Below are 10,559 nucleotides of genomic sequence, written 5' to 3'. Positions count from 1 at the left end.
ACAGACTGTGTTTATTCAGATTTAATAATCTATTTCATGAAGCTTGGTCATGACCATATTCAGGAGTTGCTTCTGGACATAAGATATCAAATCAAATAATAACAAAGCCCAGCTATTGCAACAATTTCCAAAAATTACAATTGCAGTATTTGACCACATCTAACCACCTGACTATTCAGCTGTGTAGAGACAAAACACAAGCTATTTTAAAGGTATGAAATTACAGGACAAATCAAAACTAAACAGTCCCCCATTACTATTCAAACAGAGCAATACTTATATCTTAATACTTGCATTTTAATACCCCTTCCCAATACCTGCATCGTTTATTAGGGAAAATATTAAAATTCGCGTTCATTATGCCCTCAATGTGCTTTGCAACTTAAAAGGATTATTATTTCACTCACTAGATGAAACAGGTCACGAATATATGCTACAGTCAATTAACTTGAATGTACAAAGAGTGTGCTCAAAATGATGAAGTGGCAGCTGAAGTTGCTGTGCCTCTTATACACTACTTCTATCAGTTAAGCTACTGACATGCTGGTGTTCCTGGAGATTTGAAAATTGGGAGGGTAAAGGTTTTATTTGCTAAAGACCTGCGCTGGTGATTAATCATTAATGTGGAATTCAATTAAGCTTAGAAAAATACCATGTGCAGGTCAGAGCACCAAATGTAAGAAAAGCAGTTTCATCACTGTGCAGTGTGCGTGTGCTAGGGTGGGACAGCATATGCAAGAAAGGGACAGAATGTAAAAATGGTTCAGGTGCTGTTAAGTATTTTATTGAGGTTTTATTATCTAACAAATGGTTTCAAGAAGAGATTTATTTTACTTCATACATAGAGTCATAGCTCTTTCTACCTGGCCTGAAAGCTATAGAGAAAGTGCACAGTGAAAAAATTTAACATTTTAATTTATTGGGCCTATAGTGGCCAATTAGAGAGAGCCCTCTTTCAGACAACAAAATTCCAAACTTAAGAATTCAGCAAGGGACTGGACTGAGGGAAAAATACTAAAAGTGGAGAATGAAGTTAGGAAAAAGAATCTAAAGCTTCTGTTCAGCACAGTACCAAAACATATTTACAAACTCAGAAGGTTGTGTTACAATACACTACTGACATGAAGAGACCCAGTTAAAGCTTGGGAATCCTTTGCCATCAAGTATATTAAATAATCAAATTTGCATGCCACCTATCTAATACAGTCTCCCGAGAATGGTTTTCTTCTACATTTGAAAAGTAAAAAATGTACAGTGAAGAAAAAAAATACCCTCTGATATGCAGCTGATGTATAAGCAAAGCAGCAGGACGTAAATCTCAAGGAAATGCTAGCTCTTCATTCTCTCTTTAAAACACATTGAGGGATTATTAATCCCTTCCATAACAAGAGCAACCTGCCTTTAAAAGGAATTATTTTCTCATAGCTCTTCAGAGATGTGTATGTTGTGTTCCAGATTCTAAAGAGATTTTCTACACTAAAGCAGTCAGATATAATATCAGACTAACATTTTGATTGCTTATGTGTATACTATGTTAATAACTGGTTTCCTGCAATCAATTGTAACATTTTCCTGTTTCAATGGCCAGTTTATTTATTATTTATACATGTAAGGGAGCGGTGATAAAATATTACTTTATATAAAAAACTTTAAACAGTTGTATAAAGTCATAACCTATTCTTACCTGAATTTACCAAAAGCAAGACTGCTTTCATCTCAGTGTGCACTGAAGTCTCCACAGTAGCAAAATACATACAGCATTGACAAAAAGTTATAGAATAGGAATATGATAAAATAATACATTTATTAAATTTATTCAGCAGCATTATTTTCCAGTAGTCTTTTCTAATAAAAGTACATTACAAAATAATTAGAAGCATTCTAATTAGAAATAGTATACATTTTGAGAACTTAGACATAAAACAATCAAATAGTAGAAGTCTCAATGATTTTAATTTAGGAATCTTTAAATTGTATGAGTAACTAGTTAGAAATGCTACATGTTCCTGTAGTGGTACTCAAAGTTTCCTCAAACTGTTCACACTGTGGAAACTACCTTGGCTAATTAATAGAAAAACTGGTAAGACATACAGTATATGCTGATAAAAGGTTATCAAAATAAGCAGATTAACTACAAAGACTGCATTAGTAGAAATTGTTTCCCTTTCTATTAATGTCCACCTCTGGAAATAAATATCAATAAAATTAAATTTTCACATTAAAAAACCTGAATCATTTCTTAAATGAAGCAGTATCTTTTGTATTTTGCTGTTTAGAAATAAGCTGTTACAGAAATCTAGCTACTTCATTTAATAGTACAAATAACTTCCAGAGACTCCAGCTAAGAACAGAGCTATTCCACTGATGTACAGGAGAGAATCTCATTAAATTAAGTACTCATGACACTAAAATCTAAATATATCAAATCTTTTAAAGAACACTATTAATTGAGTGGTTTTAATTGGATCCTGGTGGAAAAGTATGTCTAATGGATTGTTTTATCCCAGGCAGTTAAAACATAAGAACAACATTCTGCACAGATAGCTATTCAGCATAATGATGCTGCGTTGACTTTTGTTTAACACAAGATAAACAGAGACACTCATTCCTACATCCAGCAGAAGATAAAAATAGGTGGTAAGGATGCCCAGAGCACCAGTAGAAGTTTTAAAAGGTACTGTTATAAATATACATGCAAAAGATCCTGTAAATCAGTAACGCTCCTATACTCACCTTGTTGGTATTTTTAAGCCCCTATACAATGAATTTACCCCTATCTTTATGCAACCAATTCCATACAGATTTCTACTAGCAAAAAAAGCAAGATAATCTTTGAAAAATTTACAAATTTACAATATATTTATAACATTACTTTCAGACAGGTTCAGTGCAAAGATATACATATAGTACACCATGATACTTGTTCATAAAAATAGTAATTGGCATTTGTCAAAAAACAAGGCATAGTTTCAACATACATCTCCAGCCACTGACTAAAAGATGTATATATTTTTATAAAGCATTTGAATGTGAACCTTACTCTTCTGTTTATAAAAAATATATGTGCAAATGGATGTGTCTCATTTTCCCTAAATCAGTTACCTACTTATACAACAGAGTCCTCCTTAACAAGATTGGCGGTGTCTTTAAATGTATCCTCTGTTGCTGTATAAGCTAATGGCTGGTCTCTCTTCAGAGTAATCTTGGGAGGCAGTGAAGGAGAGGAAGGAGGGATATTTTCTGTGTCCTGTTGCTGTTCCTTTTCCATCTGAAACAATAATCAGAAAATCCAAGTTTACATTCTAGTATACAAAACATTCATCCTCAACTTTCAGAAATATTAACTAAATATCCAAATATTTTACTAAGTGATATGTTAATTATGCAAATCACCACCTAACAAAAGTCAAATACTAATTTCACCTCAGAAGGTTCTGCCGAGGAAATAACTTACTTCAAAATTATTCAGCACACTGGGATTTCTGTTTTAATTGTTATTGTTACTCCAATAATAGCAATGGTTATGTTAGACTAACTTCACAAGTCTACATGTGCACACATGAATGTAGATTACACTGGCATCACTACTGTTTGCAAATCATTATGCTTATTACATTTGGGGAAATAAACCTCTGGTTTTCTGAATCTCTCACCTTGTTCAGGCATTAGAAACCTAAATTCTCCACAAAGGCAGCTAAATTTCAGTCACGTGACAGTGGAACTGAGGTTGTTATGGCACTTAGGCCCTCGTGAAATTCTTAACTGTAAGATGAAAAGCTGCTATTACTGGCTCAAGTCAGTAGAACTCAAAGGCTTGATAACACACCATGGGAGAATTCCTCCAGCACATATCAGGCAGCATAACATCTTAAAAGAAGGGTCTCCTCTTACTGCATGGGTGGAAAAAAACCCAGGACTTTTATGTAAGCAGGCTGCAGCACAAGGAGCTATTTAGTTTTTGTGCGTACTAAATCTAGGACTGAGAGGGTACTAGACGCTTTCATACCAGTTGTGGTACAACAGCATGCTTGAGTTTGAGATGTATCAGAATGCATCTGCAAGCAGAAACTAGCACATGGGATCCTGGAGCAGGAGTTGGTCACAGTGCTTAGGCTGGGAAAGCTGAGAGGTAAGCAATGCTGCTCTACAACCTGAACTGGGTGTCTGCTGAGCACTTCATTCTGTGCAAAATTCCTTAATTTTTCTCAAAACCATGTTAGATCCACCTTGACCTGGGCACGAATTTATGTGCCAGTTCACTTAGCAGTAGAATTTGTCCATATCTTTTATCTACTAAGAGTAAAAACTAAGCCCAACAGTGCATTAGCTGAAAAATAGCATAATACAATATTAAGCAATACCTCCGCGTATATTGGGTTTTCAAAATTAGTGTTTTGTTTCATTTTTCTCTTGAAGAAACTCCACTTTGATTCCTGAAATATACAAATTAATAGAGCTTTAGACATTTTTCTCACCATTTCTCAGCAAAATGCCAGCACAGTTGATGGGTTTCACTGGGATTGACTGCTAACTTGGTAATTTCAGCTGGATGTTCTCACACTGCTATGTTGTAATTTTAATTAATTGCACTGCTTTAAATATTTTAATGCCTGCTCAAGTTCCAATGTTTTCTGGACATCTTTAACATGACAAATCATAAACACAGGAGAAAAGGTGAATGATCTAGAGTAATCTTTTCCCTGCAGATGGGAGTGTGAGTCTTGTTTATCTTATTTATCTGACTGCATCAGAGACTCGTCACAAAAACCATGAAAGGTCACAAAAAAGTATTTGAAATGGTCATTTATATCACAATTCTATACTCAGCTACTACTTTCTCACTAGACAACTGGCCTCACTATATTATCCAACAGACATTTCTAGCAAAGGAAAATAGATAAATTCAGTTTTTTATTATCAAATAATCAAAGTAAACTTTTAGTCACGCTGCACCTTCACGTTCCAGGCTACCTCTTTAAATGTTATGTCACGTTATTCAAATGATCTCTCAATTAGACTTCTTTGTCCTTTATTATTGATTATGTTTCTCTACTTGAAAGAGCATCAAGACATCAAATAAAATGAGAGCTCCATTTTACAAGGCATCTCCCCAGAAGAGCGTGCATTTGAAATATGATAAAAGATAGGAATGGAAACAAAATGGTCACATAATGCGTCCACTGTAACTCAACAGACACCAATAGATGAACTAAGCAAGGGATTCAGCTTTCTTCTCTGAAGGATACCTGGCAGTATTCAAAACATTAGACCAGAAGGCAAGACTAAGTTAATTCATTAACTATCATTTCATGCACACCCCCAAAAAAAGTTAGAGAGTCAAAAACGGTCTTGAAACAACACAAGAGAAATTACTGAAGGACATGAAATTACAATATCAGGTTGATGGAAATGTCATTTCAAAGCTTAGAGGTGTTTTTTCAGTGCACAGCATGTAAAGAACATGAAAACAAGACACTCATGCTCATGCAGATGGATTTGAAAACATGAAAAAAATCTATCTTTCATGAATTATAAGTAATCTAGATGAGATAATAATTGGATTTTGATCGCTAAAATGTCCCGTAAGAACAGAAAGAACAAATGTTTTAAATGTCATTCCTAGTAATTTTAAATATGGATAAAATTAATAATAATATTTTCAAAATGATTACAATACACAATGAGTATATGTCTTACTTCAACTTTCAGTACCAAAAATAGCTGGGTTTTCCCCATTTCAAACAAAAACGTACTTTTCCTTATGTTTTCTTTTGGTATGTTACAGGAAAAAAATATACCCTGCTGTTTCTATTGAGGTACAGCAGTTTTAATGTAACTGTTAAACGAAGTCCCAAGTAAAATCTTTGTTATACTCATTTCTGCTGGGAAACAATGACAATTTGTAGCCTTACATTACAATTTCCTGACTAGTATCCCTCAAAATGGAGCACAGCAGACAGTGAAAGAAAATCCTTCATTCCAGTCTTGGTATCATGGTGAACCAGTCTGGGTTTTTAATCTCAACAGATTCCCACTGTGTGCCCATGGCCATTCTACACTTGCATTCCTTTCCTTTCACTTCCTGATCAGCTTGAAAATAATTCAAATAGTTATTTCATACACTGCATATGCCAACTTGATGGACCTACTTACATAGAACAGAAACTATATTGCAGTTTCCCACACAATTCAGTTCCTCTGATTTCAAGCACAAAGGAAAAAAGACATCTGTAGAACTACCTGAGGTGTGTCTGTACTTGGAGGAGGTTCTTTTGGCCTGGCAGATAATGTAGAGGCATACACAGGATTTTCAAAATTTTCATTTTCCACACTACCAGATCCTGCTACCTGGAAGAGAAAAAGGCAATTCAACTTTCTTCAAAGAAAAGGAGGTTGTAAGAAAAATGAAAAGTGAAAGGCAAGCCTAGGTTTCTCTTACCTGTGTTGGTTGAATGACTGTAACTTCACTGGTTCCACCAGCTCCACTATCTCTGGTTGCATACATTGGATTTTCAAATGTTATTGGTTGTTTCCCTGACTCTACTGCAAAGTTTTCATTCTTCAGAGAAGAAAAAAAAAAAAAAAAAAAAAAAAAAGGCAGTAACTCCAGCACAGTGAACATCTCCACACATCCACACTCCCAGGAATGACTTTATAGTGCAATTTTTCACTTCAGAGAAAAATCCATGTTTGCTTTCACATAGGGTTAGACAAAATCTAGCATCTATTGAAAGTATAATGTCAAGTTTACTATATATCTTTTTTTACTCTCTGACTTAATAGCTAGACCATGCTGTGTTTCAGCATTATTCCAATTTCTAGCTGAAAAAAATATATTTACATTTGACTAATAGACTCAGAGTAATTTGTGATGGAGAAAGATGACTTCCATAAATCACAACTTCAGTAGAGAGGAATTATCAAAAATAAATATTTCATTTTAGAGGCTTCAGACTGACAACCAAATTATCAAGCAGCATCTGAATTATAAAAGAATGGGATTAATTCATCTTACAAGTATTTAGTACCACACAGGCATAGTCACCCAGGGCTAGCCATTCAAGCACTAACAGCTAGAATGGTAACAAAAGCAGTACAAAATCCTACCCAGGCTCAGTTAACCTGCTACTTGTGACAGCCTCGTCACAGGAATAACAGGGAACAGAACGAGAAGGGTACTTCAGCAAGTTCTTTAAACCTGCCTCATTTCCACAAGCAAATGCCCCACAGCAAAAAGTTTCACACCTGTGCTATCTTTTTACCTCACAACTGCCTCTATCAATTTCGGCTAGCTTGGCTAAGAACAGTAATACTGAAAAACATTCCTCCAGCATCCATTTATGCATAAGCGACGCTGAAAGTTCAGAAAATATATCCTACAATTCTTTGCTACCATAAACCAAACTCTTTGAATTCTTTCCCCGGTAAAGCACTATTTTTTATTTTATTTTTTGCAAGCTTGAATTATATAGAGCGCATTAATGGCACTTAAGTAGAAATAGTTTGTAGCCAGACCTGGATATTACAAGCGATGTAAAAACTGCATCAGTTGGGCTTCAGTATATGTCAACATTAGGCTAGAAAATTATAAAGCACCATGAAGCTTTTCCATACATGAAAAAGAAAACAAACAACTGATGCGATATTTAAGCCTAGAGCTATTTCCCTGTATTTACTGACATGTTCACATGGCTATTTCATTACAAAGGCTGTCTAGTTCTAACAATCAGTGTGCTTCTTTATCTGGAAAAATGTCATATACACATATTATGAGCGTGTCTTCACTAGCTGTTTCGTTTCATTTTATTGTCAATTATGTTTGAAATTTAACATTAAAAGTCGAGGGAATTCACAATGCAAACTTTGCAGCAAGTGCTTACTACTCAAACATGCTTGAGACTTGTTTAGTAGAAAGAAAAATCTTTTGAGTATTGTACATATTGTAGTAAACCGGGGAATATTTTCTTCCATAGGAAAACTATACAGAACAGGAAACACAAGGATGTGCTATTTCTCAGATATGCATAACAGCATATGAATAAAATAAGAGTTACACTCAATGATGTCCTCAAAACTTAAACCTGATTTGCTTCAACTCACTAAAATAAGAGACAGTCCAAGTATACAATTTGCTGTGCTAAGTAGTATGTTCTGTGGTTAGTCCTGAGTTTCACCTCTGAATTTTCCAACATACAATCAGAATTTGAAAATTACATATTTACCTGTTTTACAGAACATGAAGGCCCTCAAGAAATTCCTCCCTGCAATATTTTCATTTGTCTAATTCATTCACTGTATTCACTAAGAATAAACTGAAATAGTAAAACAGGTAATTGACTTAATTCCTACTGAATAAATCTTGAGAAATGGCAGTCACGTTATTTTAAAGAACAATCTGTTCTTGTTTTCAGTTTATAAAAATCTATTTCAGAAAATTATCTTTGTGTTCATTTTTCTTCTTGAGTACATTTATCATCTCACTATGTTTTTTACACACAAGACTTTCCTCTGTCAGCTTTAAATGACACTGAAAGGACACAATTGAAAGATACATATTTCAGAACTAAATCTTACCATTTGCATTGCTCTGTCTATAGCAGAGTCTCCTTCAAAAACAGAACCTCCTATGTCCATGCTTACGTCTGCACCAGATCGGAAAGTTACCCCATTACCATTTTCAGCTGATTTTACAAGACTGCTTAAGCTACAAAAAAAAAGGAAAAAAAAAGGAACATATTATACAGAAAAGAAGTTTATAAAACAGTTTCCTTTAATTATTCTTCTAACCATATTAATCACTTGGAATTTTTGCTGGCTATAAGCAAGCTAATGAGACCATTTACATGTCTGCATTAGTTCAGCAGTTTTTCTAACCTGTTACCCCATTCAGAATGATCACACATCTTCACATGTGCCTATGTAGACACCAAACAGGCTCAAGAAGTTACATGTTGACTACTCTTACTTCACTGTTCATTTACAGACAAATGTATAAATTAATTCAAAAATTCAAATTAATAGAAACTGATAAAAAATGAAGATGCAATGGCATACAAATTTGTGGATATAATTCCAGATATCATGAAGATACCTACAGGACTGTAAATGCAAATGTTCAATCTGCATATACGTTTACAGTGGCCACAAGAGCACACTAAGTTTGCATAAGAAATACTGGAAATGTAGCCAGTGTTCTGCGGGTATGCTGTATTTTTAGGAACCAGCTAATACAATTTTTAAAAGCTTAAGTCTAGGATTCTCATACATGGACAAATCCCGAGTTAGGAGTAACAGCTATAGCCTGAGTAAACTCTGCAGTTAACATATGCATCAACCGTTTAATGAGGAACTTAACAGTGGTTGCACAATGGTATATTTGCAAGAGAAATGAAAACTGTGAATCAAACCTCACAGACAAAAAAAACCCAAAAACAAACAAACTCTCCATTTCACACGGCCTCAGTTATATGAGAAGTATAGCTGAACAGTGATGTAGAAAACTTCCTTTCAACAAAGCAGGAAGCAGGGAATTTCACTGTGTAGTTTAAAGACATCTCACAAACTCTTCGTCCTACAGGGTAAATTTGCATGAAAATTTTGCCCCAATTTAACTACAGGAATTCATAAATAAATTTAACTTGTTCAGTACACTCAGTGCAGTATATAGAACTGCATTTAAGGAGCAAATGTAACTACATCTGCATTCCTCATTACAATAATGTTATCACTCTGATTTAAGAGTTACTACCGTGAAACCTGTGCAAAGATATAGCTTTATACCTTTAAAGACACCTAATTGGCTTAAAGCTAAATACAAATACATCTTTTTTGTCAAAACTGTTATTTGAAGCCATCACAAATCATTTTAGTTCATCTTCCTTCAGTTTAAAACATCAAATATTTTTTAATTACATTTTACAAGGCTGGTTCTCCCTGCATACTGCGACTGTCAGGACAGCAAGAACCTACAAAATGCACAGATATCACATTCCCTGAAAACAAAGGTTCTCTGCAACTTCCCACTGTGTTTTCAAACAGTTGCAGAACTCCACCATCAATATTATAAAGATCCCTTTACCAGAGAGAACTGTGTTTTCTGACACAATTTTATAGAAAATTGAAACATACGTAACCATACCTTCTGCATTTTTTTAACTGAAGTATCAGATCAAGTAAAGAGACTTCTATATTGCTCCTTATTTAAACACTAATTCAGAATGTAGAAGAGTTTGACAACAGTTCTTTGTCCATTGCTTGGAATAAAAAATTCAATGAAGCTGCCACAAAACTGCTGTTGCCATATTCCAGTGAAACAGGCACATGGCAAATAAACTAGATTTTTCAGAAATATTTGGGCACAAATATATTCTCAGTGCTCAGTCATAAAAGTCTTTGAAACATACCTTGGTAGTTTGGGAAGTGCTGGTAAAATGGAACCTGTCCGTCTGTAGTTAAAGAAGCCTCCAACCGCTAACACTCCAATTATTATGATTAGTATGACTGTCAACAGCACTGCTACTGCTGCTATCAAAGACAGAAGAATAAGCAAACATTCAAGC

General features: G+C 34.6%; 1 protein-coding gene across 1 annotated transcript in view; it reads right to left on the bottom strand.

Moving 5' to 3' along the window:
• Positions 1 to 1,069: 1,069 nt before the first annotated feature.
• LRP2 (LDL receptor related protein 2) overlaps positions 1,070 to 10,559 on the bottom strand; it is a 108,917-nt gene continuing 99,427 nt past the window's right edge. Inside the window, exons 74-79 of the mRNA XM_085228281.1 lie at positions 10,404 to 10,524; positions 8,575 to 8,704; positions 6,440 to 6,559; positions 6,241 to 6,348; positions 4,362 to 4,433; positions 1,070 to 3,268 (exon numbers count right to left, since the gene is read on the bottom strand). Coding sequence (XP_085084407.1) covers positions 3,107 to 3,268; positions 4,362 to 4,433; positions 6,241 to 6,348; positions 6,440 to 6,559; positions 8,575 to 8,704; positions 10,404 to 10,524 — 713 coding nt within the window. The 3' untranslated portion in view covers positions 1,070 to 3,106. The remainder of the gene's footprint in view (positions 3,269 to 4,361; positions 4,434 to 6,240; positions 6,349 to 6,439; positions 6,560 to 8,574; positions 8,705 to 10,403; positions 10,525 to 10,559) is intronic.

Source organism: Meleagris gallopavo, chromosome 7 (assembly GCF_905368555.1).
Source record: "Meleagris gallopavo chromosome 7, MGAL_WU_HG_1.1, whole genome shotgun sequence".
Classification (NCBI taxonomy): Eukaryota; Metazoa; Chordata; class Aves; order Galliformes; family Phasianidae; genus Meleagris; species Meleagris gallopavo.
Note: the sequence above shows the minus strand (reverse complement) of the source record. Positions and strands in the feature narration are given on the sequence as shown.